We start from the raw sequence: 17,930 nt of genomic DNA, 5'->3' as shown, positions 1-17,930 counted from the left end.
TATAGTGGTACGCGGCTCGTATTGATCCTCACGGTCTCCCAAAGTGTCTTGCAGGAACTACAAAATACGGCGTTTGATAAACAGTCCATTGGGCACTGACTTACGCTTACTTTAGATAGAAGATCATCATAGCATTGTGCATAAAGCAGCTCTTAGTCGCCTTGCTAAGAGAGGAGTACTACGGAAGGACCGTTCCACCCAACACCGATCCCTTAAATAGATTTCAACTCGACGCTCTGGAACTGTGAAATATCCCAGCACGATAAGAGCGGCCACCTGCCAGCCCTACAACCGAACGTCTCTCATCGATAATGGTTTTATCTCGGTGCGGCGTAGTAGACGTCGTGCGACGTCTCATCAGCATGAGGCTGGGATGCTGTTTTTACCCCGCCAACCTACACCGTTTGAAAACCATCGCTTCTGGACACTGAGATCAGGACACAACGACGGTGACGGATTTGAACCACTTCATACTGTCGTGGTCCTATACAAGAAATTGTTTTCGAGGTGCTGCCCCCCATCTGCAAGTCTAACAGCTTTACTTTCCCGGTTCGATACAAATAAATATTATTTGCCCGTGGGCTATTGAAAAGACGCCGGCATCCAGCTTTGACCTATTAGTTGTGTGGATCTTGTACTCCCATGGAATCATCCAGATTCGAAACCTGGGACGTCTCTTTGTGTTTCTACTTTGCATTAAGAACTTACTTTTGTAAATCACGGCGTTTCCAGCTTTATGAACTACTGTGGATGTCATTCCTCTACGGGAACCGGCCCGGTTCGAAACCTGGGTAGTAATTTTGTTTCTTTAATTTATATTACGAACTTGCCTTTGTACTTCGAACTCTTACTATTATTCTTTTGTGAAAATGGCGCTGATGTTAACATGGTACTGTTGTAACTACTGCTGGATGTATGGTCTTCGTCTTTTATTGTTTTTACTTTATGTTAAGAACTTACGTTTGTATGCCGAACTCTTTTGTTTGTTCAAGTGTTGAAAATTCAATTATGTTAACATAGTACTTTTATAACTACTGTAGGCTGTATGGTCTTTGCTGCTCAAAGCCTTAAATAAATCAACAGCCGGCCAACGTGGCGATCGTTTCTAGGCGCTTTAGTCTGGGACCGTGCGACCGCTACGGTCGCAGGTTCGAATCCTGCCTCGGGCATGGATGTGTGTGATGCCCTTATGTTAGTTAGATTGAAGTAGTTCTAAGTTCTAGGGTACTGATGACCTCAGATGTTAAGTCCCATAGTGCTCAGAGCCATTTGATCCATAAATCAACAAAAGAAATTGTTTTATTTCCTACGCACAGCTGACGTCCCGAGACCTATCCCTGTATGGCTAGTCCAGTATGCTGACGAATCCGGCTTTCCTTGCAGTCCATCCGACCTTACATTTATCCCAACGAATTCTCAAACTAAATCCTAACAATTTCACCTCCTGGGATAACCATCTCTCTAGTAACCCTGCAGACCGCCAAAGTCTAGTGGTAGTGTTGTTGATTTATGAGGCGCAGGTAGCACGGTCGACTCCCGCTTTAGCATGTGCGTTCAATTATGTAAAACGGTAGTGTTTCCAGTTAATAAGCTGATCACCATTCTCATTAACTGGTACTGACATTACTTCATCGACTCCAAGCCCTTCGTACAAAATGAAATTTTCTTTTAGATTTCCTCCAATGGAAACTATCCACTTATTCTACATACACGGGGTACAACGACTTAATGTAGTATTTTGTTTTGTCTCGTATTATTAAAACTGCATTTTATAACTCACATTCTCGTGCCAATGCATCCTGTTATTCATAAATGTCTGCAGTACTGACGGGCAGGAAAGTAAATTGTAACGAGTCAAATGGAACGCAGTCTGAGTGATTTGCTTCATATACATAGTAGAACGTTGCACGAGCGAAATAATAGTTGCGAGCGTCACATCTGCTAGTAGTCTGGCTGCTAGCAGCCATTAAGTTGAATAAAATGTGTCACCAAATGACCATCTCGGAGGACGGACCCGTGTTTTGCTTACTGCCATATAATTAAGCCTATATTTTATTCATTATCGCGTTAATTAATGAATGCTGTGATCCACAAAAATTTTGCAGTACTGAAAATAAGAAAGAGATGTTTTGTTTTCGATTATTTGGACAAAATTAAATTACATATATTTTACACTGGTGAGTCAGTATTCTATAACCCCAGCCCAGCGCAAGATCGAACGCCACATAGTGGCGTTGCGACCACATGACGTAGTAAAGTATACAGGTTTATATAAGCTCAGCAGAGACGAATGTGGAATTATTCTATCGACGATACTGGCCACAAATGGAGAATCCTCTGACATGGTTGACTTCGACAAGGTGCACCTTGCTATGGCACGTCGCCTCAAAACGAGCATCTTGAAAACTGCGTAGCTGAACAGCAGTCGAGTGATACTGTAGTGAGCATCTATGGAAAATCGATGAAGGATGATGAAGCCAGCAACTAGATGCATTAAGTCCACGTCTCGTCAACAGAACGTGGAGTTCCGAGATCTGCTTTCTCTTTAAAAGAGGATAGGCAGCGATATACAATAGATCTGACGATAGAGCACAGGTAAAAGTGATTTCCTACGTTTTCGAAGCATATTGTTGAACATGACGACCCCTACGCGTTCCCGTATTGACCCAAAGACATCGTCGATTACGACTGGAGTGGCACAGGATCATCGAGACTTAATCGGGGATGAATGGAAACGTGTCGCCTGATTCGATCAATCACGTTGCTTGTTATACTACGTTGATGGTCATACCAGATACGCAGTCGTACAGGAGATAGCTGCTCGGGATATGCGCCACGCTACGAACGCAAACCGGTGGAAGCGTGTTATGCTGTGGTAGACATTGACCTAGACTTCCATGGGACGAGGCATCGTAATCGCAGGACTAGATGGACATTATTGCGGACTAGCTGCTTCGCTTCATGCTTGATGCCTACCCCGACGGTAACGACATCTTCCAGCGGGGTAACTGCCCATATGACAAGGCCAGAATCGTGTTGCAGTGGTCCGAGGAGCGTCATAGTGGACTTACGTTGATGCCTTGGCCACCAAACTCGCCTTATGTTAACTTGACGGAAATCATCTGGAACGCTATCAGTGGTAACTGCATGACCTGTGCATAGACGTCTGGAGCCACAAATTTGCGGAAACCTACCAAGAACTTCTCGAATCTATGTCACACAGCATCACTGCTGTATTGTGCCACAACTCTCTATTGAGCACTTGATCGCTATGTTTTAGGTGGTCAACATAAGAATCAATTACACGTATAGCAGGACGTACCCAACTCAAACATTGTCCGGACAGGCCTCGGAAGGCCCAACGGTACTGACTGGCCGCAGTTTCACGCTCTGCCGAGAGATGTAAGTGGCTGCAGATACCGAAGGGCATGAGATCTGCGCACTGCTCTCCCGACCGTTGTCGGTCTTCGTGACCGTAACTGCTACTTCTCAATCCAGTAGCTCCTCTATTGGCCTCACAAGGGCTGAATGCATCCCTATTACAAAAGCGCTCGGCAGACCCGGACGATTAGCCATCCAGGTGCTGCCAAGTCCGACAGTGCTCAACTTGGATAATCTGATTGAAACCGGTTTTACAGCTGCGGCAAGGGCGTTGACACAGATGCAACAGTTATGAGAAAAACGGAAAGGATTAAGGTGTCTCCATGGAAAATACCGACTCAGTGGTATTTTTATGCCAAACATACCCATAAATTCACACACATACACACACACACACACACACACACGAGGGAGAGGGAGCGAGACGGGGGGGGGGGGGGGGGAGAAAAAGAAAGAGAATCAGATCGAGCATGTTCTTCTTTTATAACGGCATGTAAGCTTTTCTGTAAATTGATTTTCGGTAAACGAGTAAACATGTATTTCGTTACAGGATGGAAAATATTCCTTGAACCTCCCGTATACGGTCTGATGCATACCCAGTCAATTCAAATAATTTAGAGACGGGATTAATAAGAAAATAGAGAAATGTTAAGATGGTGTTTTAATGCTTCAGGTAGTCTCTCCCAGGAAAGTTCTCCTTTAGAATGTCGTTCAACTCACACACATGTGAAACTCTACACTTTGTCGTATTGTGTTAGACTCGTATTGAAAACTCAAAAAGGAATTGTCTGCGTCTTGCATTTCAATCAAGTCGCGACAGACGTCCATGCGTTGTGTTTGGTCGGGATCCAGGTATGCGGTACAAACTTTGCACACACTGTTCTCTTCTTCAAAGTATTCCGAAGAACCTCTTGGACATTTGATTTAGACATGTTCAGTTCGGTGCTCCACTGTGATTTGTGACATAACAACACTGACACACTACGGCCTCACGTCCATGACGTAACACTGCCTGCTCTCAACTAACTGGTCGAATGCACATCTGTTAATTGCAGTTGTAATTTCAAGCTGACATCGCAATTACTATTTTTTGGTGGCTTATACGCCAGGGATAAAATCTGTCTCGGGCCAGTGTCTGCTTAACAACTCAGGGATACTTTTTTGTGGTTGAAGACAGTATGTTCAGCTGGAAAAATATTTTTAAAAAATAGTATACGAAATTTTTGTGTGTTCTTAACTATTCTGGCGATTTGTTACAGCCTTTTGCACCAGAATAAAATACTCTGTTGTTAAATCTACATGAGATATATAAAATTTATTTTTGCTTCTGTTGTTGTTCTGAACTGCACAGTACATCCTAAATTCAGTCTTATTTTTAACAACAAATAGCATGAGGACAAGCGTGTTTTATAAAGAATCGAACCACCACATATCATATATTTGCACTGAAAGAAGCCATGTCAAAATATTGGGAATACAACAAATTCATGGCGATTGTGTCACGTTATTAAGAGCGATCATGGTAGTGCAAACCTAATAGTGTTGAAGTTTGGAATAACAAGGAATATTATCCTGGAAACCTCGAAAGGGATGATGAAATTGATAGAGAATATTCCATGACTTTTGGCATAGAAATGTGACTCACGCAAGAGGATGGATTATCACAACTCCAACATAATAATAAAAGAAGCACTGGATGCAGCAAGCGAAGCAGAAGAAGGAATTAACATCGAAATAAAAACGATTGTACCGCCCTTTGCAGGTGATGTAACATTAACTGCTGAAAATCTAGATGACCTGAAAATACTTGCAAGGAAGCGGAGGAAGTTGGATTAGAGGTAAATGACGACAAAAAAATTCATGTGCTTAGAAATAAGGTACAAGACAAAACACTGGAATCCATGCAGATTGACGTGTTTCGAGAAGCAGAAGAGTTTAAATATCTGAGAGCAGTAATAACAGAAATCATGGTAAACAAGAAATAGAAACGAAGATCAAAGCGGCATCCAGAGCGTCATATTCATTCAACTAATTTCCGTCATTCAAATATTTTTCAAGAGGAGGAGGACATGTGAAGCTATAATCATCTTAGTATTACTATACAGGGCGGAATTATGGAGAATAGATAAGCATACAGAGAGAAAGACAATGGCTTTTGAAAATAAAATCCTGTGGAAGATCTTTGGACCTATTTTTAAGGGAGGAGAATGGCGAAGAAGAAAGAACAGGGAGCTCAAAGAAACATATAATGAACCAAATCTTGTTGCGGAAGCCAAGATGAGGAGGCTAAGATGGGCCAGTCACGTCTATGGACGTGAGGAGGGATCAAGACGCAAAGGACGAAACCTATGGGTAGAACAAAAATAAGATGGGGAGACTAGCGGTCAAGTTTCTTCATATACATTGAGGAAGGGAAGACGATGCCAAGGACAGAACGTTGACTAGGAGGTTACTTCAGGAGATCAAAAACCGACTGCGGTTTGTAGGACCAGCAGAGTAAAAGCAAGTCGCGTTATGGAGCATATGTATTGGGACGTACGTGTAAGCACAGATCTACACCATAAATAATTTTTTGACCATAACTGATCTGCCCCAGAAGATTATGTCATAGGGCAGTTTTGAATAAAAGTTTGCCAAGTATGCTAGCGATTCCATCTGCAAGTCGACACAATGAGAAATATTACCAAGTGAAAAACTGAGTATGTTGACAGCGTGCTGAACTGCTTCTTAGGGCGGGGAGGGTGCAGGGATCGGACGATGCAAGCCCCGCCCACCTGGTAGCCAAGAAGGACGAGGCAGTGCGGCAGGGGGGGGGGGGGGGGTGGAGGGGGGGGGCACAAGCCGCGATACCGTCATGCCACTACACATGTGCTTACTGGTTTGGTTCCGGACGTCATGACATTCATTTCCTAATGGCTATGGCAAAAAAGGCATTTCTGGCCAAGAGAAGTCTACTAATATCAAATACCGGCCTTAATTTGAGGAAGAAATTTCTGAGGATGTACGTCTGGAGTACAGCATTGTATGGTAGTGAAACATGGAGTGTGGGAAAACCGGAACAGAAGAGAATCGAAGCATTTGAGATGTGGTGCTATAGAAGAATGTTGAAAATTAGGTGGACTGATAAGGTAAGGAATGAGGAGATTGTACGCAGAATCGGAGAGGAAAGGAATATGTGGAAAACACTGATAAGGAGAAGGGACAGGATGATAGGACATCTGCTAAGACATCAGGGAATGACTTCCATGGTACTAGAGGGAGCTGTAGAGGGCAAAAACTGTAGAGGAAGACGGAGATTGGAATAGGTCAAGCAAATAATTGAGGACGTAGGTTGCAAGTGCTACTCTGAGATGAAGAGGTTAGCACAGGAAAGGAATTCGTGGCGGGCCGCATCAAACCAGTCAGTAGACTGATGACAAAAAAAAAAAAAAAAAAAAAAACGGTACACTGGGATACTTTATTGTACGATCGCCACAGTTGGCAGCGGCTTGACACAAAACATCAGTGGGACAAAGTCGACCGACTTCTATTGATTTATGCCGATGCAGAGCTAGGGAGCTCAGATTCAGAGCGTTGTGAACAAATAGTAGGTAGGACTGGGCTTTTAGATTAAATTATCCATATACCTGGTTCCACCTAAGCTTATTATCCACCTAGACGCCTCATTCTGGTACCTGTACGTCATATTGTTTTGTTTGGAACTGAATAACGTGAGCTTTTGTATGGTGAAGTGTTGAATTATTTCAAATGACGAAGTTGTAAAACTGGTCGCATTTAGTATAGTATTTGGGCATTTTATCAGTATATTAATGTTATTAGTAAATATCACAGTTTTTGAAACTTGCAAAGTCTTTGGTAAATTATTTATGTGGGTAACGAAGAGGCGTATCTACAGCACCGAGCCCTGTAGACCTCCAGATTTAATGTTACCACACGCGGAATTTAGCCTTATTCCTGTGTTATCATTTATTAATTTGGTTCACCGTTTTCTACTGATATGATTCCTTCCATGCAAGGTGAATGCCTTCAGTGCTATATTGGTTTAGTTTCCTTAGTATAATTTTATGATTCGCACAATTGTTTAAAGCTTCGGAGGGGCTACAAAAAATGTATCGTCACCACCACTTACAGATATTGGAGAAATAGATGAAAACACGCAAGAAATGCATACTTGAACATAAATGTAGAAGCTAGCCAAATCTGCAGGTTGCACTGTTTTATTTGACCACGAACGGATTTCCTCAATACGTTGCAAGTGTCAGTTGTGGTCAAAACTGCGTTCCGTGTAGATGTGAGTGCGTTATGTCGGAGCTAAGTGAATTCGAACGTGTGAAAATTGTTGGTGCTCGCATTTTTGGTGCTTCCGTAACCAAGATAGGCGAAATGTCTGGCGTTTCAAGAGGCAGCTTATCGAAGATTTATTCCACATATAAGGAAAGCAGCAAAGCTTCCCTTGCTAAGTCATAGCATGGACGAAAGTTTGTGTTGAGTGAATTTGACGGAAGTCATTGAACAGGATTGTGATGAAAAATAAGAAGACTTCAGCGGCAGAAGTCACTGCAGAACTGGCTGTCGCACTCTCGAACCAGCACCAAAACAACACGAAGGGAGCTCCATAAGTAAGGAACTGTAGGGCGCGTTGGGATTCCAAAACCACTCATCTTTGATGCCAATGCCTGCAATAGGAAAACGTGGTGTCGAAGCCACAAGACCTGGGCTACAGAGCAGTGGGAAAAAGGCATTTGGTCGGACGAGACATATTTCATACATTTTCTAACTTCTGGCTGAGTTTGTATCCTGCTTGTGCTGTCCAAAGCCTAGAGTGCGGATTGCTTGCTGCCAAGAGTGAAACTTGCCGGCGGTTTTGTGATGACTGGGACAGCCATTTGGTGATATTCTATGGGTCCCATGTTTACTCTGAAAGGTCGCAATTACTGCCAAGGATTATGTGACTATTTTAGCTGGTCAGGTCCACCACGTGGTACATTTGTCCCCCATTGGTGTCGCTGTGTTCCAACACCACAGAGACGCTACGCACACAGCTCGTATGACCTAGGACTGGTTTCGTGAGCATAACGATGAACTGTCGCATCTCCCCTTGCCATCAAAGTCACCCCATCTCAATATTATTGAGTATTTGTGGTCTACTGTGGAAAGAAGAGTACGTGATCGCTATTCACCTCCACCATCGTCACCTAAACTCGCCTCTATTTAACAGTAAGAATGGTACGAGATCCTTTGAAATCCCTATAGGACCTATATTTATCTAGTCCGAAACGACTGGAAGCTATATTCAATCCCAACGGTTTTCTTACACCGAATAGTCCGTGATAATGTGTTGTGTTTTTCGTGTTTCCAAATTTTCGTCCATCCCCTGTATAACGTCGTTTGGTTGGCCGCTGATCTGTTTCTTGGTTTCAAATTGGCTGTAACAGTTTGGAAATTTTGTTGGTATATAAACTTTTACAGATGTATCAAGTATCTTTTTACATAATAGTCTTACGACTAAAACAGCAAACTGTTTGAAGAAGCGACGACACTGTCGAATGAAAATCCACTGGAAACTAAAATTTTAAAAGCCGACGGTATTCAGCGTTTGTAGAAATTCCTTCATGTACGTAATTTGGCAGGTAACTGTGCATTATATAGCCGTTTTCCCGAAAATGAAATAGTATTTCTGATGGAATCTACTAGAATATTGTCCGAAACACTCTATTAACCGAAAGTGAATTATTCTGGTTGTGACAAAGCTAAACACCATTTACTTTATCTTGAAATTTTTGAAATTTCCCTTTGTTGTGTGCTAGATGTTGTGATTCTCTTCAACGATCCAAGATTATGTAACGATTTGTATGTGCCATATATCGGTATTCTCTTGGAATCACTGCCCCATAGGAAGGACGCAAATCCTCGATGACATATTTAAAACCGCGAATTACGGTTAACTTGTACAAAATATTCTAAGGTTTGTTATTTTACGTCTCCATCGTATTATCACTACATTTTGGACCAATCTGTTCGTGAGTTTATGGCAGACTCTTATGCTAATATTTGTCTTATTGACTGACTGCTACTTGTCCAATTCATGCACAATCGTTTCTTATACAACGATGGATGTGTCTGTATTTAAATTTATTTTCATCATTCTTTTAATTTCAAGCATATTCCATTTCACTCCAGTCAGATGAGTTGCAAACGGTGTCTTGTACATAATACATAATATCCGTTAGCTTTTAATTAATAATATCAGATATAAAAACCATGGCGGGTAACGTCCAGGGTCGGTTTCCAGGGAAAGAGGGCGAACTTGATAAATACTAGAGAAAAGGGTGAATATAATACGCATAATGAAATCAGTCTGGATATTTTATACAAGAAAGCGCCATCAAGAAAGGATAGAACCAGACCATTGTCAGACCAGAGGTTCTGCATGCATCAGGAGCGCTGAGGTTGAGGAATGTGGCTGCCAACAGCTGACGTTCTGGAGCCGGAAGGCGGCCGCGCGGAGGATGGTATCGGCCAGTCGTTACAGCGCCGCTGTCTCTCAAGAACCCACACGCACGTAAACTCATTAAGAACTTTGGGGTTCCTGGCGACGCGAACGCTGCTTCCACGCGATGCTTCCAGATCGTATCTCAATTCACAGTCGTGTTCTGTTCGGCACGTTGTGCAAACAAGGCGCTTTCTGGGAGAAATCCGTTATATAACGCTTCCGGCGTTTGTATCTCATAGTTTTAGGAAGTCTGTAAGTACCTCTAAAGTAATGAAAAAAATGCCTCAGTGCATCTCTAAAGATTTGATTTATGTTACTCCGCAGAGAATATTCATTTCAAATCAAAAGCAATAAACTTACTAAGCGCACTGAACTATGATTTGCATTTAATTGACAAGAACATTAATAACTGCATTAAGATGAGACAGTAAGAAATACGTCTTGCTACCGTCTTGTTTGGAAAAAAAAAATTAAACCAGATGTGTAAAGCGGTTAACTTCGAGGTGCTGGAACTATGTTCATTACGGTTCCGCGAGAAAGCTTTGACTTACCGAGATGTAGAAGAACGAAAAAGGTTTGCAAATGATTACTTCCTTAAAAAAAGACCTGGTACAGTGCGAGTAGTTACGATAGTGCAAGTAATGATAAACTGAAATAACAGGAGAAACTGGAGAAAAATAAAGTACACCGAATCTGATTACCAAAGTTGTGCCACTGTGTTGCCACTGTGATCTTCAACTCGAAGACTCGAAAGACTGATTTGATGCAGCACGTCATTCTTCATTTCATTACTAACGCAACCTGTGTCCTCTTGACTCTGTTTACTGTAATCAGGCCTTGATCTCTCTACGATTTTTCTCACGGTATTTCTTTCCATTACCAAATTAGATACTACTTTATGCATCACGACGCGTCCTATCAACAAGTTGTAACATAAAACTCTTTTCTTCGTAATTATCCTTCATTAGTTTTTCGATTTATGATAGTATCTTTTAACACAGGTTAATACGGGTGAATACTCAACAAGTTTCAATGACTTTAGTGTATGGTTAGTTTATTTATAATCTGTATTAATACAAAAAAGCCTAATTTTGAGTAGTAGTAGTTGTTGTTTAATATTTTTTGAATGAATATAGCTGAATACGTAGAGCTATTGGCGAAGTGACAGCGATTCGAGTTAGCTAAACTTGGCAAAACGTTGTTAGGCATTACAGGTACCGAGAGCGACATTTATGGCAGAAGATTCGAAGTAGTTCCACTGTTTGCAGTCACTACCCCATGGTCTGAATTGCCGCAAGAGATGTATCTTTCATAAATAGTTACAGTAGTGCAAACAAGTGAGTAATTAAAGAAAGACACATTTCTTTAAGTTTTTTCTCTGGCATAATATTTCTAGGTTACTCATCGAAATCTTCAGGTTTTCCTATATTTTTATTGGTACTTAACACGGCTTCAACCTCTGTCTATAGGTATGTGTGAAGGACTGGCTAGTCGTTCTGTGCTTGGTATTCAACGCTAATATCCAACTGCTGTCTGGTCAAATTTGTTCGCAAGTATGACACAGGCACTGACTACGAGCAGTAAAAGACAGCAATATTAGAAGCAGCATCCAAGCTGACAACGACTTTACTTCCTTGCACTTGCCTCAGTATATTAAAGACTCAGTTTCTAGCGTTACTGGATTTTTGGCACATTTGAAATGGTGATGGTGGTTTTGTGTTTGGACATTTAACTAAGAAGCCTTTAGCGCCTGTGAGCTAATGGTGTAGATTAAGCATGAAGTTTCTCAACTGAGTCAGTTAAAACGCTAAAAGTTAACATAAAACATATTCTACAACTTTTCCCGTGTTTTTGACAAATTGTGTTTCTTTTTGCCCTATCCGTCTCAATTGCACATAACAGGTCTCCTGAATGGCATAGAAATGGAATGCAAAGGGGAATAAATTTATCCATGCTTGCTCCATCAGTTTGCATACATCCATGGATTCCCTCGCGATTGGGTAATCTACAGCGTCGAGTTTTTCTCCCATGTATTTGTAGGAACATCTGAACACCTACTAAGCTCTGAAGCGTTTTGTACCGTTTAACATATTCGTCCTATGTCAAGTAATCACAAATAATAGTTCCTAGTAATAGTAATCACAAATAATAGTTCCTACAAATCAAGTTCCGTCTGCTCCACTGTCTTCAGGACTGGTTACAGATACGCATTGTATACGTAACTTTGATTAGGAGGTTCGAGTCCTCCCTCGGGCATGGGTGTATGTGTTTGTCCTTAGGATAATTTAGGTTAAGTAATGTGTAAGCTTAGGGACTGATGACCTTAGCAGTTACGTCCCATAAGAGTTCACACACATTTGAACATATTTTTTTTTTTTGAACATTCATTAGCAACGCATGTCTTGAAGAAAATGAGGAGCATTTGAGAGAATCGTCTTGTACAAAGCTATCGGCGTAACTAACTGATGTCCCACTAAAATATTGTAAAATGTTTACAAGAAGATTAATTTTAGAGAGTGGGGTTTTCCTTACTTCATTAAATTTGAAATGGGGCGGACCTACTCAGCAGATGGGGTAGCGATCTGATCCAGCCGTGGGTTCCAACCTGTTCAGTCACACTAATGTGACCACCTGTTAAAAGCCTCGATAATCTTGGGACCGATGACCTCAGCAGTTTGGTCCCATAGGAACTTACCACAGATTTCTAAATTTCCTCAATAATAACCTTTTGAAGGGCGGACCGCTGAGACCCGTGCAGATAGAGAATCAGTGAGGTTCTGGAAGGTACCGACAGGGATGCGGTGACATGCCGTCTCCAGTGCTGTGACCATCTTTACTAAGTTTTTCCGTTGAAGGTCCATGGAACGAACAGTCCGATCGAAGCGGTCCAACAGATTCTTGACTGGATTGAAACTGTGGAGTTTGGTGACCAGGGAGTACTGCAAACTGATCCTGAATCTCTTCGAGGCACGGATGTGCACTGCGAGCTGTGTGACCTGTTGAACTGTCCTAATGGTAGATGCCAACGTGCTGAGAAAAAACAAACTGCATGTAGAGTTGGATGTGGTCCCCAAGTATAGATGCATACTTATGTTGACCCATTGTCCCTTCCAGAATGACGAGATCACCCAGAGAATGTCACGGAAACAGTGCACCCTCCCACGTTGGCCCTTTCGATGATTGTTGCAGGGTGGTTTGCTTCACGCCGTATGCGCCAACGGGCAAATGTGTGATGGGGCAGAAAACGTGCTTCAACCGAAAAAGCAACTGGTGCGACTCGGTGGACGACTAGTTGCTCCATTGGCGTGCAGATTCCAGCCTCACCGCCCATGAACAGCTGTGACGTGGGTACATGAACCAGGAGCCAGCTGCGAAGCCCGTACGCAGTAACGTTCGCTGAACGGTCATTAAGAAAACACTTTTGGTAGTCCTTGGTTCATCTGGGCGGTCAGTTGCTCAACATTTGCACGTCCATTCGCTGGTACACAACTCCACAGCTGTCGTTCATCAATGTCATCTATGGCCATTAGTGCACCGCTGTTGCCTCGGCGCCGATTTTCGATAGCGCCATTTTGCCATGCATGCTTTAACCACGGCGGCACGCGAACTGTTTACAAACTTAGCCGTTTCGGAAACGCTTCCACCCTTGGAAAGCCAGTGATCATTCCCTTTTGGATGTCAGATAAATCGGTCGGTTTCCGCATTATGACAACGACTGCACTGTTTTCCGCGACCCCCGACATGCTTCTTATATCTGCCACTGCTTGTGCTGCCACCTGCCATCTGTGACTGGTTATTGCACGTTAGCGTCGAACATAGGCTGTGGTCCCTTCGATATGATTGGAGCGTGTAATATTTCTCTGGTCCTTATCATGCTTTGGAAGCCTGAATCTCTCTAGGCTTCTTCGTCGTTGTCAGTGGAGTGCCAGGCAGAAGTTACTCATTATTGGTAGAACAAAAGGAAAAGAAAAAGGTTAGTTAACTAAGAGAGATGAGCCTATAATTATGGTGTCATCAAAGAATGTTGGCGCTGGATGGAAAGTGGCTGGGAATAAGCTCGTACTATGCGTTCTTGTAGGCAACGTAATTCCCTCGTGGCTCACCGCTTTTGAAATCTTTCTATGAAAAAGTATAGCTTCAATGACAGCAGAATCATAGTCAAGATACTTTGTGACGAACGTCTCGTGGGAGTCAAAAATTCTCAAGCCTTTTTATTAAAGTAATTGAGGAAGAGAAAGAATGTTTAGGTACACTACGTACGCTCCAGCTCACGCTGTATCGGTCTGAGCACAACAGTGCACGGTACTTGTATATTCCAAAAAGCCGCACGAGATAACGTGATTTTTCAGGGAGGCATATCTCTGGTCCTATTGATGACAGTGGTCAAGTGCTTAGAACAGCCCTTGGCGTGGCGACCATTTCTCTACGTATCGGAAGAATTGGCATATTGTAGCTATCCTACTGCACAGGATCAAAATTTAAACATAACACCTCCTCCATCACACGAAAATAAGCAAATCGGGTGTTCTTTTGCAGTGGGTGTGGTCTAGGGTGGACCTTCGACGGCTTTTAACAGCACAATTTTCTCATGGGCGGTTCCTGAGAAAATCCCGAAAAACCTTGTTGTTTGGGTACGAAAAGCACCAATTGTGGGTTCAAATGACCCTGAACACTATGGGACTTAACTTCTGAGGTCGTCAGTCCCCTAGAACTTAGAACTACTTAAACATAACTAACCTAAGGACATCACACAAATCCATGCCCGAGGCAGGATTCGAACCTGTGACCGTAGCGGTCGCGCGGTTTCAAACTGTAGCGCCTAGAAACGCTCGGCCACTCCGGCCGGCCCAATTGTGGTAATGGCCATTTGTATAACTGTTATTCGTAGGATATTGTCGAAATATTTACCATTTGTTCTTAAGCTGATGTTCCTGGTGAACTTCTAAACTGTTTTCGATATCGTCATCCGTTACAGAGATCCAGAGGCTCAAAGTTACCGTACTTACGAAGAAAACAGACGTTTTCATACCGTGGGCCGCAGTTATCTAAATAACCAAATAATTATATAACTAAACTGAGCAAATGGCTCAAGCTGTACCTGTACGTTCTTTAGACTTTAACTAGAATAGCCATTTTCCCATTTTAGAAAATATGAAAAACCATGAGTTTTGGGTACGAAAATTACCAGTAGTGGGGACAGCCACTTCTATAATTTCTATTCACGGCAAATTGTCGAAATTTTTACCATATCTAATTAAAACAATATTCTTGGAGGACTTCGAAATTTTTTTTTATATCATTATCCGTTATCGAGATCCAGAAGTTCAAAGTAACCGTACTTCTGCACGTAAAATTTGCACATGGTACTCGGTCCGAGGAACAAATGTAGTTTTAGCTGACGTAGTGAACATATGACAGGGGTTCATCGCAAACTATGTCCTTAGTCACCATTTTTTCACCAATAAAACTTCGTAACGCGCCGTCTCTTTTAATGGGCACTGTATGCCTACGCAAATACGCCTAATAATGCAATGACAAAAATGGACTAAAAGGGGTCTTAAGATGCCTGAAAAAGAAGTAAAACGACTGAAAAAGCTAATAAAAAACTGGAAATACTGCAAATTCAGTGAAATATTTCTAGTAAAACTTTTAGTCTTGTAGGACACAAATCTTAAGCTGGGAGTTTTCAGTGAAGTGTAAACTATGAGGAAAGAACGCAGAACTAAAATGTAAAGGAAACTATTTTGTGTAGACCTCATATTTATAGTTTATATGTGTCATGTTGGAGCTAAAAAAAGAGAGAATATGTAACTCCTTAAAAGACTAAGAGAAAAGAGGGGAACCAGCTGCCTCGGTCGTCATTCCGCTTTCTTCAACAAAAATTTTGGCATGCGAATGTTTTCGCAGTTTTCGTGCTATAGGTTGTCTCAATCGTATTTAACATTAAACATTTTTACAAACTGATTATCAATTTCGGTATCGTAGCTACAATCTTCAGGTCACACGCAGTGTTATAAATACAGTAGCAATGTACAACACTGTTGCATCACCCAGGACAATCTCATTTTAAAACCGCCAGATAAAATCTATTACTACAGCCACGCTATCTGTGACAGCAGCTAAAACAAAAATGTGTATATCGAAACGCTTATGTAATTATTTACGCTACAATCAGTAGCTGCAAATAGAGATTTGCTGTGTAAGCCGCACTTTAATTCAAAGGAATAATTGCATAGACGCTTCACTGCATAAAAGGTTTTTAGAACGATGCACAGGCTCTATGTTTCAATTGCTGTCACTGATAGCGTGGATGAACATAAAAGTTTTTACGACACAACGGTGTTTTACACTGCTAGTTGCATTTATAATACTACGTCTGATCTGGAGATAGTAGTTAAGCTACGGAAACTGGTCATTACTTTGTAAAAAATTTTAATGTTAAATGCGATTGAGATAATATATAGAAAACGTTTTATAGAAAGTATTTAAAATTTTTATAATTTTTTTTATTTTGTTATCCTTCATACGTCTTGCAGATAGCTTAGAATGGTTACACAGCCGAAACAACGTACTAGTTAACAACATAAAATAGGAGGACGTGCTGAAAAGTAGTGCCTCGGAATTTTTATGTCAGAACTCTTCAGGTTTTTTAAATAAAACAAACGTTATTAACATTCTACGTCTTTAGCATTCATGTCTACATATTTGCCACGCTCTGGGGACAGAAGACTCCGAACTGCAGCGTATAAAATATCGTTGTGTAACTTAACTATGCCGGCGTGTGATAAACAACGTACTGTAATTGAGTTTCGAATGTGAAGAGTTCATCCACACATGAAGCAACCTCTCCTGCAGCATAACAATGCCAGACCACACACGAACGCTGCGACATCTGCAACGATCCGACGCCTTGTGTTCCACTGTAACTGATCATGCTCCATACAATCACCGAGTTGGCCCCATGTCATATTCATCTATTTCCAAAACTTAAGAACACCTTCGAGGATTTCACTTGGACAGTGAGGATGCGCTGCAAGCTGAGGTGAGTCTGTGGCTCCGTCAATAATGTTAAACATCCTACAGTGACGGAATAAACAAACTGGTCTCTCGTAGGCAGAAATGTGTTCGTCGCTAGGATGATAAATATTTAGACATGAAGAATAAAGATGTGAAATGTTAAAAACGTTCGTTTTATTTAAAAAGCTGTCAGGGTTTTGACACAAAAAATTCGGAGGCATTACTTTTCAGCTCGCCGTCGAAATAGGATGGTTCAGCACTAACAGTAAGAGTCATTGTGGCGAACTGACTTCATTCAAGAAATTTGTTCCAAGCGTGGTGGCGCAGCGGTAAGCACACTGGACTTGCATTCGGGAGGAGGACGGTTCAAACCCGCGTCCGGCCATCCTGATTTGGGTATGCCGTGAGTTCCCTAAATCGCTTCAGGCAAACACCGGGATGGTTCCTTTGAAAAGGCACGGCCGACATCCTTTTCCATCCTCCCCTAAGCCGATGGGACCGATGACCTCGCTGTTTAGTCCCCTCCTACAAATCAACCAACCAACGAAAAAGTTTGTCATGGTCTGGAAAGAGTATGACAAACAAGAGAACTCCCACTGAAGCCCTTACTAGAGGTAAGCGGAAAAGCTACATCTCCGTGAGAGTCAAGAAGCAGCATCTTTATTCATACGGTAGTGAGTGAGGCGCTCGCTTACCGTCGGAAACTGCGAGGACCCAGGAGAACATTAGCGCCACGGCGGCAGCCGTGGAGGTGGCGTGGCGCAGCATCCCGGGGGCGGTCGTGGGTCTGCGTGTGAGGGCGCGCGCTGCGAACTGCGGCTGCCGGCCGGCGGCTGGCGTTAAATAGGCGGCCGGCGGGCAGCGACGGGCGTCCCGCGGGAAAGCGACGCCTTGCGAAACGGAGGGGGCGGGGGCTGCGGCAGCAGCGCGCCGTGCCCTGTGTGCTGTGCCGCCGGCGAGGATCGCGGGCCGCAGCCGCCGGAAGTGGAAGCGGCCGGCCAATCACACGTGCTGGACCGCAGGCTGTCAAAACCTCTGA

General features: G+C 42.6%; 1 protein-coding gene across 1 annotated transcript in view; it reads right to left on the bottom strand.

The window, feature by feature from the left end:
- The window catches only part of LOC124789494 (protein yellow-like), a 112,378-nt gene extending 94,684 nt beyond the window's left edge, over positions 1-17,694 (bottom strand). Inside the window, exon 1 of the mRNA XM_047256875.1 lies at positions 17,587-17,694. Coding sequence (XP_047112831.1) covers positions 17,587-17,659 — 73 coding nt within the window. The 5' untranslated portion in view covers positions 17,660-17,694. The remainder of the gene's footprint in view (positions 1-17,586) is intronic.
- Positions 17,695-17,930: the final 236 nt, after the last annotated feature.

This window comes from Schistocerca piceifrons, chromosome 3, assembly GCF_021461385.2.
Source record: "Schistocerca piceifrons isolate TAMUIC-IGC-003096 chromosome 3, iqSchPice1.1, whole genome shotgun sequence".
Lineage (NCBI taxonomy): Eukaryota > Metazoa > Arthropoda > Insecta > Orthoptera > Acrididae > Schistocerca > Schistocerca piceifrons.
Note: the sequence above shows the minus strand (reverse complement) of the source record. Positions and strands in the feature narration are given on the sequence as shown.